This window comes from Uranotaenia lowii, chromosome 1 (genome assembly GCF_029784155.1).
Source record: "Uranotaenia lowii strain MFRU-FL chromosome 1, ASM2978415v1, whole genome shotgun sequence".
NCBI classification, from domain to species: domain Eukaryota; kingdom Metazoa; phylum Arthropoda; class Insecta; order Diptera; family Culicidae; genus Uranotaenia; species Uranotaenia lowii.
In genome coordinates this window covers 110,346,282-110,371,281 of record NC_073691.1, presented here as the reverse complement: position 1 = coordinate 110,371,281, position 25,000 = coordinate 110,346,282, and the positions used below count along the sequence as shown (strand labels likewise).

General features: G+C 34.5%; 2 protein-coding genes and 1 long non-coding RNA gene across 12 annotated transcripts in view; 1 reads left to right on the top strand and 2 right to left on the bottom strand.

The window, feature by feature from the left end:
- The window catches only part of LOC129738637 (broad-complex core protein isoforms 1/2/3/4/5), a 257,900-nt gene that overhangs the window by 118,634 nt on the left and 114,266 nt on the right, over positions 1-25,000 (top strand). The gene's annotated exons all lie outside the window — the stretch shown is intronic.
- LOC129738640 (uncharacterized) lies at positions 17,934-21,484 on the bottom strand. 2 transcript variants are annotated; one of them, XM_055729893.1, is made up of 3 exons: positions 21,231-21,484; positions 20,974-21,170; positions 17,934-18,724 (listed from the first exon to the last, which is right to left on the bottom strand). In XM_055729893.1, the coding sequence occupies exons 1-3, from the start codon at positions 21,283-21,285 to the stop codon at positions 18,449-18,451; spliced, it is 528 nt and encodes a 175-aa protein (XP_055585868.1). In that variant the 5' UTR covers positions 21,286-21,484; the 3' UTR covers positions 17,934-18,448. The 2 variants fall into 2 exon arrangements, with proteins under 2 accessions (XP_055585868.1, XP_055585867.1); XM_055729892.1 differs by having other exon boundaries at positions 20,974-21,484.
- LOC129738641 (uncharacterized) lies at positions 23,644-24,455 on the bottom strand. Its single transcript, XR_008735580.1, has 2 exons — positions 23,927-24,455; positions 23,644-23,865 (listed from the first exon to the last, which is right to left on the bottom strand). It is a non-coding gene; the product is annotated as an uncharacterized LOC129738641 (long non-coding RNA).

The following is a 25,000-nucleotide window of genomic DNA, read 5'->3' as shown; positions in this document are numbered from 1 at the left end:
TACTTTTTTTTCGTTTAACAAATTTTTCTCACTTTTCATTTTTAACCATTTTATTAATGCTTGCACTTCGATCCCGTTCTTTATTCAGCACAGCTCCGACCTGCTGCAAATGGTTCAGGATCCAAATTGGTTTCTGTCTTGGTGGATCGGGCAGCCACTTTTCAGGTTGCCTGGGTACGTATACATACATACACACATACGTATCACATGTGTGAAATACTTAAGAAAATGTTTAATGTCATCAGATAATAGAATCGAAAATATTCAAATCTTAAAATATAAAATTTTGAAGAAACAATGTCATTGGAGTTGAACGTTAGATATGTGTAAAGTTGGAGATATTCTTGCGTGCACCCCAACTTCTGTTAAATTATGCACGGTACTGTAAGAAAATAATTTGCAAAACACCAACCACTAAGCTAGATCATTTAAAACCATGCATTATAAGCAATGCTGAATACATTCGAGTTATTTATAAATATAAATAGACATTTTGCACTTATCTCCCAGTGCATTAAGTCCCTAGCTTCAATGACTTCAATTATGTTCATTCTCTATGAGTCCAACTGTGGTCAGCAAAAAATAGTAAAAATGAACCGGTCTAATTCCAATTTTTGCAAAACGGTTTCCTATTCTTGTCGCAAAATTACGACGAATTATGGGGGCAGAGTGATTCGATTTCAATCGAAAATGGAAAAATTTATACATATCAGACTAGTTTGAAATAATTTTTCTAATTTTATTTCGAAATTTTTCTGTTGGATTTTATGATTTTGATCGTTACATGCATTGACAGGAAGCGTTAAAGCAAAGAAACACGTTGGGGTGATCACTAAGTTCGTCTTTCAATTTGGCGGAGTGCGCCAATAATTAATTTCACTTCGCGATTTCAGAATCAAATATTTCAAAAAATAATTTAAAAAGTGACAAATTTGTGATAGAGAATAAATTCACAGGCGTAAGTTTATCATGTGACGTAGCCAACTAAAGTGGAAAGTGATTTTTCGGCTCTCAACATCCCAACATCCCAACAAATTGAATTAAGAGTATATTTCAGTTCAGAAGTTTGAAGTGTCTGCCGTATTTAAGTTAAACCTTTAAAATGTTGACCTGTGACTTTAACTAGAAAGATATCAACCTTGAATTTTAGCCTACAACGAGAATGGAATCAGGATTTTTTTTTTTCAAAACTCAGATTTCTGGACGACAGTCTAAAATCTTTATTATTGAACAGATAATTGAGTCTCAACTACAAGTTTGAACTCTGAACATTGAGATAAGATTAGCCGAACGTGAGGCTTAGATTTAAATTAAGGTATGTTTAAAATTTTGAAAACAAAAGAAAAACGAGTCTGGAAATTGTATTCAATATTCGAAGTTTTAATATTAAGCTTTTATCTCAATTCCTTTACATAGTATACCATTTGATCTGAAATTTTGTGACAAACCCGAAACAGAAATACTTTTGTAAGTCCTGAATCGAAGTTTTAAATAAAATAAGATCCAATCCGATTCAAATATATTTAAATCTGGAACTATTCTTATTTTTAAGGAATCACACAAATTTTGGGTATTGATTTGAAAAGAATGGGAATGAAAATCGAATATAACTTATATCTGAATCAGATGTGATCTCAAACGCTTATGTGGATTTGTATTTTAATTTCAATTTGAGTTGAGGTATGATTTTTTTTAGGTCATTGGCATAACTTCTTATGGAGAAACTTTTGATTGAAATATTAATTCTCTGTGATATTAAATTAGTATACACCTGCTATAGAAAATCCAAATGCAGAAAAATGATTCCAAAATCATGGCTTTATAAACTCTAAACAAAATTTTCTTAAGAGTAGGGGAGAAGGGAAATGTAGAGATAAGCCAATGGAACAAATAAATAAGAATAGCTAGTAGATTGAAAATGATCATTTATCTCAGTGTGTTAAATTATTCTCACGGCAGTGTTGCTTGAGAACATTTTTCATGGACTTGGAGTAAGAGAACTTAACGAAAGCAGGAGAGAGTCTAAAACAAAGAAGCTATCGAGAGATATAGACATCGTCGTTTTCGTATCGAACGGCAAACACAAGGCCGAGTGAGAGAGCAGTTTTAGGAGTGACGTATTAGGAACGAGTAGTGCTCAGGGCGTTTCCGAAACACGTGGTGCAGAACACGACAGTAACGTATTTAATGATTATCAGATTGAAAAATATAGTGGAAAGAAAATTTGTTTAATTTTCAGTATTTCAAGCTCGAAGCCAATTATTTATTTCGGCTCGAAGCCAACGGTATTTCAAGCTCGAAGCCAACCGTTTTTCAAGCTCGAAGCCAATTATTTATTTCGGCTCGAAGCCAATGGTATTTCAAGCTCGAAGCCAACCGTTTTTCAAGCTCGAAGCCAATTGTTTTTCCGGCTCGAAGCCAACGGTATTTCAAGCTCGAAGCCAACCGTTTTGAAGCTCAAAGCCAATCGTCTTTCTGGCTCGAAGCCAACCGTTTTCCAAGTTCTAAGCTTAAGTATTTTTTTTTAGTTACTGGACTAAAAGTGAAAGATTTTTAAGCAATCTATAAAACAGTGCGATTGTTTAAATAGATTGATCAGAAGACTAATAAGGAAAAATGACTTACTTGTAATAGAAGCGAATTTTGATCTTGATTGATTTTTAGGTGTACTTAACTCCTTGGAAAATAAACTTATCCTTTTTTTCACTCGTCGCCAGATGTGGTATTTCGTGAAATCCAATTATTCAGTAAAACACGTCTTTACAGTAAAACGTACAATCCAAGAATATTTTTTTACTAAGAGCTAATTTTCTTCGGGAGACTCTGAAACCGTCTCAGGTTTCCAACAACAACAACAGACAAAAAAGTTCGTCTCATAACAATCGCAGTTCATGTTGCCTAGTGTGGACTAGGCTTCAGAACGTATATATTTTTCAGTTGCAAACAAGTAGTGGAAAAACAAACATGAAATCATCATCTAGCTCCGACTTTTAAGGATTTTTTAAATGGTTCTGACCAGGATAATCCAAAGTCCCCAGATAAAGAAGCGATGGAAATAGATTCAGGTGAAACTTTGTCGGCATGAAAAATCTCGTTGTTATTTATACGAGAAATTCTAAAATGTTTGTTTTTTTTTTATGGCAAATTTAGCTTATACTAATAAGTGTTTAAAAGGCAGACACGAAACGCACTTAACAATAATTTTTTGGCAAATATATCTAAGAAAAATCTCTCGGATGAAGGCTCAAAGGATTCAAATTTTCGACAGGCTCTGATCATGATGTCACATACTATCCCACGGAACAAAATGAGACTTCGGAAAGTCAATACAGATAAGTCGTTGTCGACAGGTAGTTTACAAAAAAATAACATTAAGTCTTTTAAAGAATATTTACATAACATTTTAGGAAAGGGGCTTGGTAGAATTACACCAAAAAAAGAAAAATTAAACATCCACGGTTCTTCTGGAGAATCAGAAATTGCTGCTTGCAATTGCTAACGAGAATGAGTCCACTTCTGGAGAGTCAACTGGCCATTCATCAAGACCCCAAAAAACAGAAACGAAATCAGGCAGTCTGGAAACTCATCTTGCGGAAAAAGCTACGAAACCAAGGGGAAGCTAACGTTGGTTCTACCGGAAAAAAGCGACCAGCTAAACAGTTGATTCCAATGAATGAACATATTGAGGTATTCTTGAGTATCCATTAAGGGAAAAGAAAGATTTCAACAAATTCTGGGAATTAGGATAGTGGAACTTACAAACCTCGTTCATTAATTTAATATGTTCATTGACACGTGCGGCGAGATGAAACGCTAGGTAGAAGAATTTGTAAAGGCATGAAGAATAGGCGGATAGGCAAGCATCAGATGAGCTTCGTAGGATAAAGTTTTGGATAGGTGTTGAAACTGTAAGTCTAGGGCATTTTTTATTGGAAAGCATGAAAGTGTGGTGATACGCCTTTGCCGTACAATAGACTACTCTGTATAGGAAGCGTGATCGACTTTTGATCAACACATTCCTAAACACAGCAGGCCAGTTGGATTGTGTACTGTCAATACACAGTCAGGCAAAAAGGTAGCACCACACCGACTTACAGATAATTTTCGCAAAGTAGGGACGCCGAGTAGATAAAATGTGAAATATCAACAAGTAGCAACTACTCTAAGCGAAACCCAAAAATTGCAATCATCGCTAGAATCGGGTGCGCATCTAAGAAAGCACATGTAAGTCGGTGTGGTGCTACGTTTTTGCCTGACTGTGTATTGACCGTACACAATCCAACTGGCCTGCTGTGTTTACACAGCAAGAAAAATTCGTGTAATTTTAGATTGAAAACGATGCACGAAATTACATCATTATTACATTGAGGCGTGTAAATTTAGACCAAAAACGATGCACGGAAAGGGAACAGCTTATTGTCGTGTAAAAATACACAGCGATGTAAAATTTTAGATTTGTTTTCGGGATACTTACATTTTTATGGAATATTATGAGCCTTTTGAAAAGAAAAACTACACTAGTCTACTACTATTAAATATTTATTAAAAAAAAACATCAATAGTGAAGAAAAACAAAGTACACCCACCATCACGAGCACCACCAGACTGGGGCATTCTGCTGATATTCCAACCGGTCAGCGTCACTGGGGGGCCAAGGGGAATTCCGTTCCGGACTGTCATGGTCCGGATCCATATGTCACTGTCGGATCAGGATAGATTTTGCTTACGAATGCCTCGGATCGTTCACGCAAATTCCTCTCCTGGCAATCAAATTCCGGATCCCTGCCACTTTAAAACCTGCCGTCGCTGTAATCGAGGAACAACTAATTAATTTCAATAACATCATTCGTTTGTTTGCTAATTTAAAAACCTACCTTTTATCATAGAGATGATGGAACTTCGTCTTGGAACGAAAACACTCGCGGTTTCCGAAAAATGACTCGACAGGCAAATGGCACAAACAAACAGTTTCAGTCAATTTTAAAAAGATAGATATAATTTTACACTGCTTGTGATATAAATTTCATTGGCCGCTTTATTTTTACATCACGGAATGTAAAATTATACCAAAACAATTTATTTTTATTCGCTTTTTGAAAAAAGACTAAAATTACATCAAAAGGAGTGGAAAATTACATCTTTTTTTAATTACACTTGTGAAAAAATAGATCACTCGTGTTTTAGATTCCGTATACTTTTAGAAATTTTTTGCTGTGTAGGAATGTGTCTGTTGTACGGCAAAGGCGTACCACCACACTTTCATGCTTTCCAATAAAAAATGCCCTAGACTTACTTTCAACACCTATCCAAAACTTTATCCTACGAAGCTCATCTGATGCTTGCCTATCCGCCTATTCTTCATGCCTTTACAAATTCTTCTACCTAGCGTTTCATCTCGCCGCACGTGTCAATGAACATATTAAATTAATAAAATTTATCGGCGATTAAAACTTATCATCAAACCTCGTTCATTATGAGTTGCATGGAAATTTGTAGCCCGAAAACGCCGAAAATTAAATGTGCAAACAAAAACAAAACAGCTAGTATCATACTGAAAATACTCGTTACATATATGTACACTGAAAGAAAAATCATGGTATTCTGCAATAAAAAAAAATGTTTAATTTTACCATGCGGTGATTTTGTCGATATAAATCAAGTTTTGGTTATTTTTACGATCTTTTGGTTGATTTTACTATGCTAACCAGAAAAAAATATGGTTAACTTAAATAAAAGAGAGATTTAATTTTACCATGCGCAAAATTTGTTTATATAAATAAATTTTTGGTTAATTTTACCATGCGAACCAGAAAAAAATTGGTTAACCTAAATAAAAAAAGAGGTTTAATTTTACCATATGCAGCATTTTCCGCATTTGAATAAAATTTTGGTTAACCCTGGCATGGTGGAATTGAACGTCATTAGGCCGTAACGCACCATAACGTGAACACATGGTAATTTTAAACATACCCATGCTCAAGATAAACAAATATGTACTCAAAAAAATCCATCTGTTTTTATTTTTAAATTCACCCTCGGATATGGTAACGTTTACTATGATTTTTCTTTCGGTGTAGGTTTGAAAAGGATGCTATCATATTGCTTGGAGTCAGAGGGGTGCAAGTGTCATTCTTGGGATCAGAAGGGTGCAAGTGAAAAATATCAAAAAAAGTAGTTCACCGTTTTAACATAAAAATCGAAAAAACTTTGGTTTTTCTTTCAGAATCATTCATTTTAGACCTCTTGAGACACACTCCATCAAAAATTAAGTAGAAAAAGTGATTCAATAATTTTGATTTAGAAAAAAAAACTTTGAGGCCCGTTTTCTCAAAATCATCGTTTCGGCACTTGCACCCCTCTGATCCTAAGCACCTCAATTGTAATTTTGTTTCAAATCCCATACATATTGTTAGAAATTTCATAACTATTTTTGACCCTGCGTTTACACGGTTCTGTCGATTGAGGTTAAGCCACTGATCAGTGGTTAAGCGCAATGTTATACCTATAGGTGAGAGGAATTTTGTACTTTGAGTCTCATGTCAGTGTGTTTATCTGACGTTATTTTTATTCCTCGAAAATATCATATCGTACAAATTTATAATAGTGAAGCCTTTTCTTTCGGAATGTTTTCCGGAGAATTTTCGTATATTAAATTCTTCTTTTCCTGAATAGTTTTGTCGTATAAGTATGTGGATTTGTTTTACAGCTCCCGGTCAAAATAACACAAGAAATTTCCGGACAATCGATTCGGCACATTCGAATTCTTCAGAAGTTTCCACATTTGGACATTTGATGGGATTTTTTGTTTCAAGTAGACGCGCTTTCCCAGAATATTCAATGCAAAGTGGGTTGGTCCAGAACAAATTTGTTGAAGAAAACGTTTTGAAAACATGTTGAAACATTTTAATAAACAAACCTCCTTTTCGATTTTTTTTTTACGAATTTTCAACTTTCTGTTAATTTCCAAAGAGATAAACATGAGAAACCAAAAAAATGCGCTAAATTTAATTCACAAAATGGAACTTGTTTTTTTGCTATCCTTAAACTGAGATTTGAGTTAAATTTCTTGATCGTGCAGCTACACGAAAAATTTCGCCGCACCCCATTTCTCGTTCGTAAAATTTTGTAAGCAGGACGTGTGACTTGACTCAGCAAATTCGCACCGAATATACGTGTGTTGCCAATTTTAGTAGAATTAAGCTGTGATTGTGCTATTTATTTTAGAATTAACCAATTTTGATCCGTACTACCAACTTGTTCGTCATTAATTTATTTATTACAAACAAAAATGATAACCTCAAACCAGTTCATACTCCGGACGATGGTAGATGGTAGATATCATTAAACACATGAATGACCAACATAACCAACCTGATCAAGTAAGTCAAAATGAACCAGAAGTAGAACCGGTGAGAAAAGTATACCAGAAATTTAATTACTGCGAAACAGATACAGTGAGCGAAATAAGAATAGCACCACCATGTGTTTTGCTTGTTAAAATATGAATGATTGAAAATTACGAAAATTTTCTTCCACAGTTTGTTCTGAATTGCTTAACGGATAAATCAAGCATAAGTTTACTTTTTTTGGACGTAGCAATTGGCGTTGAGGACCAAAAATGTGAAAAAAGGGTGCGAAATAAGAATAGAACCACTTGAGTTTTTCTAACAAAAACAAGATTATTTTTAAAAATTTATTGTGTAAAAGTGAATAATAATGCTTCTACGAGTTATTTGAATACATGACTGCATTTTAGGAGTTTTCCAGAATTCCAAAGGTTTTCAAAGGTTTTAAAATGGGGGTTTTAAGAGATGACCCTCTAGCGTTGAGGAATTGGACATTTGAACTGTAATTCTTTATCAAATTACTAACTTTCTTCATTAAAATGACGTGAAATGATGAAACAAACATTCGGGATTAATTTTTAATCAGAAAAAATAGGTTGGAAATCAAAAACTTTGATTTTGTTCAGTAAATCATACTTTTTCTCAGTTTCAAGTCGTAGATGGCAACACTATCTTGCAGTTAAAACCAAATTTAGTCTCAATATTTATTTTCCAGGCTTATTCAGGCCCATATCCATCATTTTGAGGTATTTTCCCATCACAGTTTTGTGGAAGATACGCTGCAGAAAGCTTTTTCGGATTTGCAAAAGAACCACCAGCACAAAAATGTACAATCGCCAAAATTCCTGCTCATCTCAAATTTCGATTCAATTGCAAATCATACCAAAAATACTGCTAGTCGTCTAGTCCATCAAGTTCCATCGCACAGTATAACTTTATTCTAATAATCGGTCCAAAAAATTCACTTTTAGTGACCTTGATGCAATTCTATTTTTTTTTTTTTGATTTAGTGATCTTAGAATCTCCAAAACGCTCACACGGTGCATGTATTTATTTCTTGACCAAAATCATCCAGCACTCCCTAATTAATCCCGGATATTCGAAAATGGGCATGAAATTGGTTAAATGGCAAGATAGTGCTGCCATCTATGACTTAAAACTAGAGAAATAGTGTTTGACTATTAAAAAAACATTAGTATTTTTAAATTCCAACCTGCGTTTTGGATTCAAACTCAGACTCAAATCTATGTTTCATCATTTTGCATCATACTTATGAATGTTAATGAAGAAATCAAGCAGTTTGATAAAATTTCATAGCTCAAATAGCTAATTCCTTAACGCTAGAGGAGCATCTATCAAAACCCCCATTTTAAAACCTTTGAAAACCTTTGGAATTCTGGAAAACTCCTAAAATGCAGTTATGTATTCAAATAACTCGTGGAAGCATCACTATTCACTTTTACTCAGTAAATTTTTAAAAATAATCTTGTTTTTGTTAGAAATACTCAAGTGGTTCTATTCTTATTTCGCACCCTTTTTTCACATTTTTGGTCCTCAACGCCAATTGCTACGTCCAAAAAAAGTAAACTTATGCTTGATTTATTGTCGCTGAATCCCCAAACCGGAGTTATCGTCAATGAGCGCTGGCGACATTTACTGGCGACACTCACTGGCGATAAGTTATTATCAGGACGTGTACAACTTCGGGTGTGTTCTTATACCAAAGATTTTTTATTTCAAAGGAAAGTGCCGCAAAAACAAAGGATTTTTTCCTTTGGTTTTGGTATAAATAAAAAATCCTTTGGTTCAAATGCATTTTCCTCTGTTTCAAAGATTTTTTCTTTTGAAAAATCTTAGATTCAAAATATTAATGCTTTGATACAAAAACCAGTTTCATTTGATTTAAAGTTATTATCTTTACTCAAAGGTAATTTAGATATAGATTTAAAAGCATTTATTCATTGAACCATTTTCCATTTAATCCAATTGGAAGATTTTTACCCTGTTGTTTCGAAGTTCCTATTAGGAGTTTGAATAATAAAAAGATACAATTTTAGTTCTTAAATTCTTTTTTATTCACAAACACATAAAACACTGGTTCACTATAACCGAGTAGGGTCCTTGATATCGTTGACAAAGTTTCGCATTCTTCCGAAAGCCACTCCAGCTGCTGGCTGGTCCGACTGGTGATTGCCGTTGAAGATTGGGCCGAAAAAATACGACCGCGGGATTTGGGGAGGTGTTACTTTGCGCAGCTTTTTCCATGTTCGAGAGACTTGGACATCTATCCGTCAGCCGTGGTCCTGTAACTATACAAGCGTTTTAGAAAATCTTGAATTCACTAAAATATTCAGTATTTATTAACTTACACTTACCATTTTGCATCCTGAATCCTCCTTATTTATAGCTTACTCCGATTCACTGGTTTGATTTATAAAACGAGCGTCCGAACTTTATTCGATTTTTCGGTTTTCTGTTCTTCTTGCAAGTCAATGCAAAATATCTTCTAAGTTTGAAGTTTTTGTTTCAAAAAATTATTCTTTTTAGTTTAAAACATTTTTCTTCGGTTGAAAGAAAATTTACTTTGTTTCTAAAGAAATATGCAATTGAACAAATTTCTTTTGAATCAAAGAATTTGTTTGAAATCAAAGTCCAAAGTTATTCAATTCAAAAAATTTATTCTTTCTTTCAAAAATTATTCTTTTCAATCAAAACTATAATTCATTGATTCAAAGAAAACAGGAGCTGGATTCAAAAAAATGAATGTTTTGAATCAAAGTCAGATTTAATTCGTTTTAAAATTCAAGTTTACTCTGCGTGAATACACGGAATCGTCCATCTTGAGACAGGCAATCGTAATCATAGGCATGGTAGGCGAACAATTCGCTGTCAAAAAGCGCTCCGTCTCCACCCCCCACCAATGAGAAACTTTTGGTACTTCTTGCCTACTGTTGCTCAATATGCAACCACCCGTAGCTGTATAGGCACGCTGGTTATTACTTTACAAAAGCGTTGCCAGTAATGATATTTCACAACGTCGCTAGTTGGCAAGGTTGCCGATCACCAGCGCGAAAACTTCGGATTTCAACTTCAATGACAATATCCGTTAAGCAATTCAAAACAATCTGTGGAAGAAAATTTACGTAATTTTCAATCATTCAAATTTTAACAAGTAAAAAACATAGTGGTGCTATTCTTATTTCGCTCACTGTAGTAGACCATACAGAGTTATTGCAGAGAACACTGACCTGAAAAGAAGAAAATATATTAATAGGCTTTAAAATGGGAATTGTATTGAACCAATTACACTCTAAGAAAATTTTACGGGTTGAGACCGTAAAAAGTACATACTTTGAAGAACGAACATTTTTACGTAGAAGTGAGTACCAGAAATTACATATTTTGTAAGTTCTTTCTGTTTTTGGAGGCCCTTACTGTGGAAACAACTTCAAAGTATGTAAAATTGGAGATCAGTCTTAGCGGCATCCTGCTCTGGTAAATATCAAAACATTCAATTTGTGTGTGTCGCGAAAACTTTACGAATTAACGGAAGAATTGCTTCGAATCATTTTGTTGCTCGAGCCTTACCTGTGAGAAACTAAGCCGCGGCGTTTGGTCTTCATCAGAATCTTTTTTTTTTTTTTTTAGATGGTTGATGTCTACCGCCAGCCAAATTTACTTCATCATCGAAACCGAAAGATTGGTATCGAAGTAACGGGAATCCGCAACCTGATGCAATTGATTCCGGTTAAAGCTATATAGGCTTCAAAATAAAGTACATCGCCAGTATATAAGGTAATATTTCCTCAATTGTTCTGAAAAATTACAACTAATTTCAATATCAATCTCCTTTAGAAAATCCACTTCATGTTCGGCAAGCATGTTTTACCCAATGGACACCGGTTCAAGTGAACGAACCAGAGATATCGATATGGTATCAAAATATGGCTTCCATGTCCTCCATCATTCCACAGTCATTCAACAGAAATCCTGAAGAAAAACGAATGAAAATAGCTGGATCTTTTGAACAAACTGGAGGGAAAAAGTGAAACATGAATCGCGAAATCCTGTTGATATTAAATATTATAACGTTCATTATTGATAGATAATAAACTTTCCTTTGAATGTATAATTAAACTAAGCATCCTCAATTTGAAAGAATTCCTTGTCTTAAATTTCTAATCAAATTTTTTTCTACTGTATGTGATTCTCCTGCTCTATGTGATTTTAACATACTTTTGAGTACTTTCTACATATTCGTCTGTACCAGCCTTGCTACATACTTTTTCGTAAAATAATTTTTACATACTAGTGGCTTCCTGCACTTACGGGTCGTTTTGACTTCTTTTTACATACTTTTGTGTACGATTTTCTAAGGGTGTAGGCTTCGACAAATGTATCGCACGGAGAAAAATATATAGATTTATCAGTTATTTTACGCGTCTACATGAACATAAATATAGTTGCACTGAACCAAATCTGGAAATAAAATCTACTAGGTCATTCCAATAATTTTTAAAGTTAATCGCTCATATACAAAGTAATGATTTATCCTGTACAAGTTATTGGAAAATTCAATAGATTCTGCAAGTGTATTTTATCGAAGAAAAACATACTAAAAAGTATAGGAAAATCTAATGAATACCATAAGCTTAATAATCTTAATCAAATGTATTAGAAAATCCATTAATTTTCAAATGTTTATATTTATATAGAATTTATATTTTGCATATCTGATAAATTTACTAACAATTCGCATCGACTCGACATCGACTGATTTGTAAGGTTTGGTTTGGTAAGAAAACCCGTAAAATGGCCAAAAAGGTACTGAAAACTGTACGCACCGAGGCCGAAAACATCGCTAGCGATGAAGGTAAGAGGAAAAACTGTTTTATATAGCGATAATTTTAATTTTTTCTACCCCCCCGTACAGCTCCCATTAGATGCGAAAAAAAACTCAACCATCCGGCCGGACAAACGCCGGAACTGTTCCAGCGCCGAACGAGGTGAAAACTGGGCAGAAACGAGCATGCATTCACATCATGAACAGCAGGAGCAATACTTGGCGGAAAAAACATCACTCGTCCAGTTCCTCAATCATGATTGCGAAAACATAACCATTCACAACATTCCGAAGGCTGGAGGAAGAGATCAACACCACAGAAGCAGCTACCAGGAGCCAGTTTTTTTCACCGACGGCGGAAGCGCACTAAGCCGTCGATGATCGTATCACCATCGCCACCACCAGCGGCAACAGCAGCACCACCAGCGACATCAGCAGCACCACCAAATCCAAAAGCAGATATCCGCCGGAAACGTTTCTCGCATCGCATCACCCCACCTGCTGTAAGTTATTGTCATTTTTTCTTCTCCCACGGTGTAAGTGTATAGGAGATATAAATAAAATATTATAATGCTTCAAGAACAGATGTTTTATTTTTCATAACAAATCCATTTAAAAATCGCAAGTAGAATTAAATACATTCATATCATTGTCTAGAATAATAATCATTTTTACCAAATTACGATTATATTACTTTCACTGGAAATTCCTATAAAATTTATCGGAACGCTAAACTATATGCGCAAAATTTTGCGCTCATCTATAAAAAGTATTGGATTTTCTAGTAGTGCAAAAATACTAAAATTCCCAATACTGTTTAAAGCCCGATTTTGTTCAGTGTGTTTGGTTCTGTGTGTGTGTGTGTGTGTGTGATCCATCCAACGACCCCCTGAGCTGGCAGGTATGTTATGCAAAAGAGTCAATGTTAATCTGTTTGATTAAAATTGTTCAGTTGCGGGTGCTGGTAGTGTTAGCTCTATTGAAATTCCAGAAACCCATTTCAGAATGACAGAGACCTAGCTGCACATTCCGAGGTTACTTTCCTTGCCAATAAGCCCCGCCCAATCATAGCCGCATGATCAAATGGATCATGTAATTATGATTAGACTTTCAATCTTTTAATGTTGAGATATTCAGGTACTTATTCCATATAATTGCATAATTATATAAAATAAGCACCCTAATACATCCAATAAAAGATCAACGTGTATTTAGTTTATGTTTTAATTCAATGATTATTTTAATTATCATATGTTATGGATGATGGTAAATATTCTAGCTGAAAAAATAGAAAATAATTATAAATAAATATTTGGATGCTGGTCGGCGAAGCTGGAAGATTAAAATGTCTCATTATGTACTTTTGAATATAATTAATTCGATTGTAGTATATTTAAAAATAAGAATAATTAAAGAGATATGAATTATATAATTCAAATATTTTTTTTTTTTTTTTTTTGTGGCGTTTAAATAGCTGTGGGAAGCTGACGCTGAAAATGAAATGTGGGTAGAGGGGTCAGGGAAATAAAAGTTTAGAGTAGGCAGCTTAGAATGAATTATATAATTCAAATATTAAAACAATATTTCTTTGAGCAAATATAAAAAAGTAAATATCGTGTACTAAAATGTGTATGCACTTGCATTTAAAAAAAAAAAAATAGGCTTTAAAAAAAAGCAGCGTTGTGTAATAAGCACCCTGATTTTTTTCTGAAATTTTTGACAGGAACATTCCCTGCAAAGAAGAGTTTTAAAACATGAAGTGTTCTGATATGGAAAATACCAATAATTACAATAAATGTTAATTCTTAAAATGAAATTATTTCAGCTGTGTAAATTACCTTCGGTTTTATCATTTATTTAATTACTCGTTTATTAATAATCAGAGAATTCAGAATACATACAATACTTTATGAAATTTCAAAAATTGATAATTTGGTCATATGATCATAATTCAAAAAAAGATCATTCGATCAAGTTGTCTAATGATCAAAGATATCATTACATAACAATTTAATGGCATGGAAAATGATAAAACAATAAAATAACAATCAGTACAGTAAGGACGGTTAAAACAACTTTGTAAAGAATGAATAGAGTACTTCCAAGATGCGATGTGATGGGCTGGAAGAAATATGTTATTTAGTTTTGATTAAATACATGATAATTTGTTCAGCAACTCTGTTTCCACTTAGTTGATTTGATAATGCATTTTGAACGTTGACCTGAAAAAATAACGAAACTGTGGCGTTGATGATAGAACTCTTCACTTTGAGAAGAAATACTGATAGAAGTTTCTTGGATAGCTGCTAGATTGTGTGATGGAATAATAAAACATGTCTATTCTAATACTACCATTATTCGATGGACTGAAATGATTTGTTACGTAAAGGTTTTAAATAAAATGATAAGATGAGGACACACTCAATAAATGAGAAGAACCGAGCAGAGCTGAAAGTGCAATAATTAAGTTGAATATTAGCATAACAAATGTGAATATAAAAGTTTATTTACATTGTATATTGTAACCATTGTACCCTATCAAGAATTTAAAAACTTTAACTTAGACTACTAGTGATTCATTAATTTATACCTGGAAGAAAAATTAGAATAATACAAATAAATATATCTCATACGATTATTAAATAAAATTTAAATTATAAAATACTGATTTGAAGATTCTTCTGCTTGACCTAGCAAACCATGAGCTGGTTTGGAATGGCTAGACATGATTAATCATGTTAATGAACGAGAGTTGTTTTTCTGGAATCTCAATATAATGGTTTTTAAATTAGACACTGGAATGTTGATGACCTGTTTTATGCTACGCTGAAAATCTAGAAATGAAATGTTAACGAAATGTATTCTAAAAGTGTCCCTAAAGTGTCAATTTAAACGAACAAAAAATTTGATGGTTCGACATTCAATCGTATACATATATCCAGAGCTACGCAAATCAAATAAGTAGAAGTTAAAAACTTGATTTCATTATTAAATTTTTAATAATTTTTGACATGATTCAATATTATTCATAGTTTTTCTGAATCCTGAAGGATATTTATTTTATTTGATTATTGTTTAAACTGTAACAAAAATATAGTAAATATTTTGACGTATGACAGAAATTAAGGACTACGTAAACGTAGTCTAAAGAAAGGAAAAAAAGTCATAAGTCGAAAAATTCTGAATAGTGCAACTGTTTTTTCAGTGTATGAAGAAAAAAGTTCCAAATTATAAAATTTGTTTAAGCCAAAACAAAGGAAAACCAAAAGGTGATAAAACACGGAGACAATGTGAAGCAATAGCAAATGTTCCATTGTATTTGGCTGGAATAAAATTATTCAAAATTTATGCAGTAATTTGTCTGATGATGATTTGTTAACTGCAATGTTCTGCGCCTTCTTTCAGCTGTCATATTGTTGATTGTTATTAAATAATGAATTTCAACGGACTTGACTTTAATAATTTAATTCGAGAATATTAAATAAGAGATAGATTGCATTTAATGGAAGACAACAAAGTTAAAAAATAAGTAAATAAATGATAACAATTCAATATGTATAAGTTCAAAGAAATAAAAAAAACCTGCATATTTATTCTTTTAATGACTATCCAACCAAAAGCTGAAAAACTGTTAACAATCAAATCTTAATCAAAACTCGGATCTGAAGTTTAATTTTAAATATCTAAAGTTTGAACTTAAATATTAATAATAAACTATCAGATAATCGAACATTGTTACAAAATAAACATGCCAAAACTGCCCATTAGGATGAGATAAAAATGATGGCTCATCGGAATCTTATCTTCTAAGAAACATTAGAATCAATTGAGCATTTCGGTAACACTTTCATTGACATAACTTCTTTGATTTCTCCAGAAACTGTCACGAAAATTCTTCAAATTAAAATGTGAAGCTCCTGAAACATTAAAAAAATATTTGGTAATAATGTTCCACTAATTGATATACCTACAAAAAACAAAATATTTATAACAGTATTTAGAAAAACCTACAGTTAAACTGGAGCTAAAATAAGAGTAAGTTTTAAAATGATCACTGAAGTGATCAGATAGAAAAACATTCCAAATTTGTTTGTTTTAAAATATGATGAACATGATTTGGATCTATTTTTGCAGAATAAAACCTGATTATACCGAACAAATAGCTTCATTGATGACATCAATGAAATGGTAAACATGAATGCATGTATGTTAAGGAAACAGTAATAATAAAAAGGGTTGATAAATTAATCTACAAGTCTTCTTTAGTTTTGGAAAATCCTGTCCTGTCCGCTCAAAAGTGACAGTGTTATTATTTAAAATATTTGTTTTCGTTTCTATAACAGAATCAGAAAATCGTTTTGTTTAGTATGATTGTTATGTTTCCCAAGTTACTGAATTTTATAATAGAGCTCAAAATCCTAGAATAACACAAAAATTATGATTGAGGTTTTTGAAGGCAAATAATTCATTTAAAAACTAAATTATTTAAAACTAAACTAGCTTGATTTCAGAGATTTTCCCATCAGCATCTTCAATTGTAGCCATGTTGTTGCATTTTAAAATACATGTTTTTTCTCACTAAGAGTTCTTATTACGATTCAGAAAATGACGATTTAATGATTGTGGGATTAAACTCGATTAAAACTTTGAAGACTGCGATTCAGTGTGTTCCCAACTCAAAAGATACTTAGCCTCGTTTCGTGTCCCACTCATTCGGAGGTTTTTTAAAATTTCCTGCTTTAAGCACTGTAGGTCCTGCTGTTGCTTGCTTTGTTTTGAATTTCGTTCTTTTTCCTGATTCTCATCTTCGTGACGGCTCAGTGCGACGTGGACGAACAGTAACGGCGTAACATTTCATTTTCTCCCCATTCCGTAACGCATGCTCGAGAAGTATTCGGAAACACAATTTGACCATCTCGAAAGAAAAAAAACATCATCTTGGCAACACGCTAGGTCATGGAACAAGGTACAGGTGGAAAATGGAATCAACCACATTTTCAAGAGCACAATTATCACTGAATTCAGCCACTTTGCTTTTAAAAAACTTGGAACTTCCAATTGCTTTTCATTCGAAGACCCCTTAACTACGATGGTAATTTATCACACAACTGTTAAACAAACTGAGCACATTGAAATTCACAATTTTCTTCGAGGCACAATCCAAAAGTACTTTTTACTTGCAGCGTTGCCAGAGTTCCCCTTGTTCAGTGTGTTTGGTTCTGACCCGAAAATACGTTCAAGCCAACAATCAAATGATACTTTGCCACGAAAGAATAAATGGCTGATTTAGCGATCGCATCGATGCTAAGAATCCAAACAGGAATTTTCATTCAATCATTCGTATGGCTGTTTCTACTGTAAATGTTGCTCCCCGTAAACGTAGGACATGGTAGATTCAAAATATTAATTAAATTAATTTAATCAGATAAAATTCATTGTTTTTGTGTTTTGTTTTTAATGAAACGCATTTTTATTTATTTTTTATTTAATTACATATACGATCAGTGGCATGATTTTTATACTAAACTCTGCACTGTTTGTTTTGTTTTCTGCTGGGGTAGCCGCCGTCATGGCCCTAAAAAAATGCTGTAAATTTTTTTTCGGTGGAAGTTGAACAGCCGGCACCCTGCAAGAAAATAAAAGCTGTTGTTGAAATATGATTGTGATAAAAAAAATTTCAAAAACTTAAGAATACTATGTTACTTACGTGATGATTCTTGTTTATCACTGTTTTTTTTTATCCGACCTTCCGTATTGGCCCTCGGGGGTCAAAGTAAACCCTCTCTATATGTATCTGAAAACATTAAAACATTGTAAAGAAAATCAACTGAAAAAAAATAAATCATATTTACCTTTCCGCTTCGTGTTCGTCGACTTCTTCCATGAGAAATAACTAAAATGTATCAGCAAGGGAATGTTGTTCACCACTGTAATAACTCTTAAAGGTAAGTTTTCGGATAACTACAGATTAACACAGGATTAGATTGTCTCCGGTTAGACGGCTAGAATACGAATGGTTTTATTCCGTTTGTTCTTTTAAGATCTTCGTGTTTCGAATCTCGTAAACACGAAAGCTTCAAGTTCGAAGATTCATTTTATACATTGCAGAACGCAAGTATCAATATATGACAATCCTCCATTTTTTGGAACAGCTGGTAATATTCTTTTAAAATAATCGATAGAAAACTTAGTAACATTTCTTTAGATATTCTATATCATCATTCGAATACAGCACTGGCAATACGTGCGACTTGCTGAGTTATTCCTTGAGAATATCTGCCCGGCTTCTCTTAGACCGCGTCATGATTGGACTACGCAATACTACGGAGCGGATCTTTGGAGGTGGTGCCAACGGTTCCTGACTATCTGGAAACCCCAGGAACTCGTCCTCAGAGGAACTTCGTCGCCGTTTGCCCTGCCGTTCATTTTCTCGTGGAATCCCGGTTCGTACCATCACATTCCAACGTCTTCGAGGTTCGTGTACCATTTTCAGTTGATGACGATGTGCTGTGAAAACGTTTGTTCCAATTGAAATCTGAAAGATATTAGAAGAATATCTTTTTACAAAAATTGCACTCAACCACTTGGGAATGTCATTTCGATTAGGATTTTTGTATAAAAGCTTATCCCCTGTCACAAGCTTGTCAAATTCATCGGGAGGTACGCATAAATCTTGATCTGTTGGTTTATCTTTAGCAGGAGATTTTTTTAAATTTTTGTTGTAAGTTTTGTTTGGATTAAGAAGATCTATGAGCATTTTTGGTTTATAGTTTAAAACTTTTTCTGCTGGGAACTCACCATCCCCATTTAGACAGCTGTTCCTATAATTGATTAAAAATAAAGAAATTTTTCCTTCTAAATCAATGGCTTTTAAATCTTTGTCAATAAGAAATTTCTTGAGCACATCCTTCACAACCCTCACCATTCTTTCCGCTTGTCCATTACTAGCTGGGTTGTAGGGAGGACTTTTTAATACTTTAATGCCATGTTTTTCCAGAAATCCCACAAACTCCCTTGAGTTGAAAGGAGGCCCGCCATCAGTGACTACCACATCTGGCAACCCAAAACGAGCAAAAACTGAGCTAAATTTTTTGTTCACATGTTGTGCCGTAGTTCCATGCTTCATCCATTCAATTTCAAGCCATTTAGAGTAACTATCCACTATTAATAAGAATGTTTTCTTCTCAAAATAGAAAAAATCTGCATGAAGCCTACTAAAAGGACGTGAAGTTGGAATCCAATTTAAAGTTTCAGGAGATTTAACATACGTTGTCATAGATGAACAAATATCACAGGACTTGACAAAATCTTCGATATCAGGATTCATTCCCGGCCAATAAACTGATCGTCTAGCCAATGATTTCATTTTGACAATACCGCTATGATTAGCATGCAGCAATTTAAGTATAGCCAGTTTTAAGGTGTTTGGAACCACTACCCTGTTTTCTAAAAGCAAAACCTCGTCTACAACTTCCAGTTTTTCCTTTTGTGCAAAAAAGTTCTTAAATTTCATAGGTATTGTTTTTGGCCACCCTGTAGCAAAAAATTTAATTATTTCTGTAAGATCTTTGTCAGAATTAGTTTCTTTTGAAATTACGGCAAAGTCTAAAGGGAATTCATTTGTGAAATTTAAAATGTTTATGTTTCCTTGATCTAAGCTGCTAGGAACTTTCTGTTCCAAAGGAAAGCGGCTGCAAAAATCTGCGTTCCCCATCTTTGAAGCTGGACGATACTCAATTTCAAAATTATATATGGAAAGTTCCATAATATAACGCTGTAATCTTGTGACGTAAATTGAAATCTTTCCTTCTTTTCCAAAAATTCCTATTAACGGCTTATGATCGGTGAAAACTTTAAATTTTTGACCGAAAAGAAACTTGTGAAACTTTTTAATTACACAAACAAGAGCCAATGCCTCTAGATGTAGAATAGGGTACTTTTTCTGCGCAGCATTTAATGAAAAAGGCGTGAAGCAAATCGGTTTCTCTACTCCATTTATACTGTGAGCCAAAACGCCTCCTAAGCCATAGGAAGATGCATCAGTTACAACCACTAACGGTTTTTTTTTGGGTCATAGAATTCAAGAATATTTGCTTGCAGTAAACTGTCTTTGCTTTGATTAAAGGCCACATCACAATCAGTTGTCCAGACGAAACGTTCGTTTTTCTTGAGCAAATCATACAGTTTTCTTAATTTAGACGATAAATTTGGGACAAACTTGTTATAAAAACTAATAAGTCCTAAGTAAGCTTTTAACTCTGTTACATTTTGTGGAGCTTTAGCATTTTTGATTGTAGATAATTTCTCAGGTGAAGGAAGTAAACCTTCACTAGTAATAACGTGTCCCAAATATTGAAGAGAATTTACAAAAAACTTACATTTTTTATAGTTAATACAAATATTTGCTTTCATAAGTCTTTCGAGCACAAGCTCTAGATTATTCAAACAATCGTTAAATTTTTTTCCTGCGATTAGCAAATCGTCTAAATAGCAGCACACGTTGTCTAAACCTTTCAAAATTTGGTCCATTACGCATTGAAAATCACTAGCACTAGAAGACAATCCTTGAGGCAGTCTATTGTACGTGAAAAGCCCCATTTCCGTATTAATAACAACATATTTCCTAGAACGCTCAGTAAGTTTAAGTTGTGTGTATGCACCAGTCAAATCTAAGGAGCAAAACACCTTGCAACCTGCTAAAGAAGCAAAAATATCTTGCGCCAGTGGCAAAGGATAAGTGTTAGGTATAACAATTTTGTTTAAGGAAACCTTGCAGTCAATTACCATACGTATTTCATCATTTTTCTTGAGTATCGCAATGACCGGTGACGCCCACTCACTAGATTTAATCGGTGTTATTATGCCTTTCTGTTCTAAACCTTGTAGATGAACCGAAAACTTCTCTTTCAATTTGTACGGTACCTGATAGGCTTTTTTGAAGATTGGTTGGTCTATTTTGAAGGTTAAATCCACCTCAAATCCTGAAATTGGTTCTGATAAATCTTTGTTGAAAACCTTATAATATTTTTCTTTTATTTTACCTAAAACATCCACTGTTTGTTGCGAATCCAAGTTGTTGATATTCAAATGCTTCATAAAATTGTTCTTTCATTCAGGATAAAACGTTTCCATCCAGTCTCTTCCCAAAAGAGGAACGAAATTCTTCTTGCTTTTCAAAACAACCAACTCTTTCCTTTTTATCAGATTATTGAGACTAACCAACACTTTGATTTGACCTACAATCTCAAGTTTGGCTCCATCCACAACAATCAATTTTTTTGTTACATTTTTCTATAGCAAGAGAAGGAAACATTGTTTTGTAAAGGGTTTCGCTTATAACCGAAACCGCCGATCCTGTGCTGGGTTGCCAGGTGCCCAGATTTGTCTGTAAAACCAAGACTTTTAACCCTTCGTCCAGATATTGGTCAGACACAGATTTTGCCCAGATTTTTCCTGAGAGTGCCCAGATTTTACAGACTTTCAAAATTGAGTGATGAAATCAATATTCATGTATCGGATTTGATCTGTAAGTGCCATATTAGACTGAAATTTCGCTTGTATTGATTGATATTTGACCAATCATTTATTAAACACATTTTTTTTTTTAAATAAGATCGGTATGGTACGTGGTAGGAAACAGTTACAGTTACAGATAGTTTCTTAAACAGTTTTCAACTCGAAATTAAACAGAATTCTCTCCCCCCCCCCCCCCCCCCGCTCTCTCCTCGCTCACATGCATTGTTAAAAAAAAAATTCGGTATCAAATTTATGATCTTTCTTGTGCACAGACATACACAGACTTTTTTTTCAAATTGCCCAGACTTTTTATCCTCAACACCTGGCATCCCTGCTGGGTTGCCAGGTGCCCAGATTTGTCTGTAAAACCAAGACTTTTGACCCTTCGTCCAGATATTGGCCAGACACAGATTTTGCCCAGATTTTTGCTCAGAGTGCCCAGATTTTACAGACTTTCTTAATTGAGTGATGAAATGAATATACATGTATCGGATTTGATCCGTAAGTGCCATATTAGACTTTATTTCTCGCTTGTATTCATGTATAATTGACCAATCATTCATTCAATTTTTTTTTTAAATAAGATCGGCATGGTACGTGGTAGGAAACAGTGTTAGTTATATAGTTCTTAACTCATATAACCCGAATACAACACCCCCCCCTCCTCCCCCCCTCCCGCTCACACGCATTGTCAAAATTCTGGTTCAGTACAAAATTTGTGATTTTCCTTGTGCACAGACACACACAGACTTTTTTTCAAAATTGCCCAGATTTTTTATCCTCAACACCTGGCATCCCTGCCTGCCACACCGACGATGGAGCCGTTCGGATGAGAAAATTTGTTCATGTTTTCCCGCGATTTTTTTTCTTTTTTCTTTTGTTTTTGATTTGTTGACCCACTACACGATTATTTAAATAAACCGCTTTATGATTTCGAATTAAACCAAATTTTATATGTAAATAATAAAAAATGAGTGTGTAAAAATTACAAAATTTTATTGTTATTTTCGATCGATTTTTTAATGAAACCTACACAAAAATATGCATCGATATTGTAAAATAAAATAACAAAACGTTTTGTTGAAACCAACCCCCTTTCTTTTTCTGCGTGTTGTTTTTAAGTGAAAAATTATTTGTATTTAAAGAGTGAATTTGGGTTCAGTGTATAGACACATCCACATAGCATGCCTCAGACACACTATTAGAGCAAACGCACCAATACGGGAGTAAACGCGGCCCGGATTTGCTCATTTCAGCAGACCGGTTTTAGGATACACACTCTTTCGCGCACCGGGCGGCACCATTTATCATTTTTAAATTTAGCATAGCACTGAGAAAACTTTTGGCAGAAAATCTTAAACTCATACGAACCGAGTAAATTTTCGGCGTCGTGAGTTGTTTTGTTTAAATTTCGATTAATGGTGGATCTTAAAAGGACCTGCGGGTTGTTGGCGGTTCTTCGACGGGTGTGCTGCTATCTGTATAAAGTGACATCAAAGTCGACATCCTAGTTAAACATACCGTACAGCAGCAGCAGAGCGAAGCAGCTTCGAGCGACCAGCAATCGGATCCGGTGGCGGGTGCAGCAAGAACTACCGGGCAGCAGCTGCCGGGATTATCCAAAAGTCAGCGGAACCCGCGCGAAATATGCCTCCACTATTAAGCAGGAGGTTTTCCGCCGCTGGTCCCAGGACTTCGGCATCGAAACCTTTCGCCTTGTGTAGCGAGATGGAGGAACATGTTGTCATTGACCCGTTCAAACCAATCTATGCTGAAGATACTGCTGATGGAAACACCCGGCCAGCGTTTCAGCGACTTAAATAAATAAACTTCTACTTCAAACTACAATAATTCGATTCCATACATTCTCCTAGTCGTGTTTGCAGCCAGCCGATTCATTAAAAGGCCATCCGATCGATACAGATTAAAAGAAATAAATTGGTTTTATAATTATCATTATTTATTTTAAAGCATCACGTACTCGTTGAAATGGACAAAATTTAGCCATTGAGGCAACAGAATTCAACATCCTCCATTCGTATTTTGCTAGATCGGATGGATAAAGCTCGAGGCTGGCTCCCATGAATGCATGAGACCGCTGCCAGCTTAGTCGGTGGAATTCTTTTTCCGATAGCAGTATGTTTGGTCACCGAACGTTTCCTGGAAAACAAAAGTGTCGTCATTTTCAGTTGAAAATACACAAGAAGCATCCTCACTCAACTCTTTTTTTTTGCCCGGTGTGACTGACTCCGGTTCCTAAGCTTGTGTTGAAGTTGGTGACTGTTTCGTGTCATTAGCCTTAGCCGGAAGAAAGCCATTAGATATCCGCTCTAGCAGTTTGACCAGCAAGCCCTGCGAAATACTCCACGGTTTTTTTATGAGCGTGGGGAGAGTTTTCAACATTGGGTCATCCATATGTTCTTCGGAGGGGTTTTTTGCAGCACTTGTCACCGGGAACTCTTGGTGCACCGGAGCACTGTGTGAGCTGGCGGCACCTTAAACAATGCAGTGCTTGGTGGTTGTGCTGTTGAGGTGATTAGGAATTTTTCACTTTTTTTCTCGACGATGAGCTGCTGCTGCTGCTGTCGTCATTCTCGACTGAGGCACCGCTCGGAAGCGGGGGAGGCTTGGACGGGTCCAGCTCGATCGGTAGCGCAGCGTTGTTTCCTTAAAGGTGCGTCTAATGCGGTCTGGTGACGATTAAAAATTAAAATCGATCCGTGGCAAACTGAATTCTAAACTGAATGTCAACAAACTTTACACTCTGAACGTAATTTGTTAACTCAGCATTAAACGGTAGATTTTTTTCAGTGCATGTTTGCTCTCGCCCCTTTCTAGTGAGCAAATTTGGTGATTTTGTCGGTCCCGACCAGGATAGCTAGATTCTTTAGGTATGCTACTCCGTTGCTTGCATATGTATTAGTAGGCCAACCAAAAAATAGTTATAGAAATTCCACAAAAATGTATGGAATTTTTTTAAACTATTGGTTTTCTAGAAAAACTACTAATTTAAAAATTCTGCAAAAAATATAAAAATGTTAACCAATGTATTTACAATTCATTAAGCGCTTATGCGGATGAAAAACATAATATTTACGTGGATTTTTTAATGAGTTAAAAAAAAATGCATTTTGCTAAATTCCTGATAACTGATTGTTTTTAAATTTTGTTGGACCTAAAATAAAGTAGCATTCATTACAAGTTGCAACAAGTCATTTTTTAGCATATTTTTACAACTATACACGGAGAACAAAGTATAGTGTTTTCAACAATAATCCACTTGCTTTCAATCGTA

Bases quoted from the DNA above. Each gene is read 5' to 3' on its own strand.
- LOC129738640 (XM_055729892.1), bottom strand. From the start codon at position 21,285: ATGAAGCATTTGAATATCAACAACTTGGATTCGCAACAAACAGTGGAT. The intron at 18,725-20,973 runs GTAATTGACTGC...AATATCTTTCAG, and splicing joins AAAATGATGAAATACGTATG to ATTTCAATTGGAACAAACGT.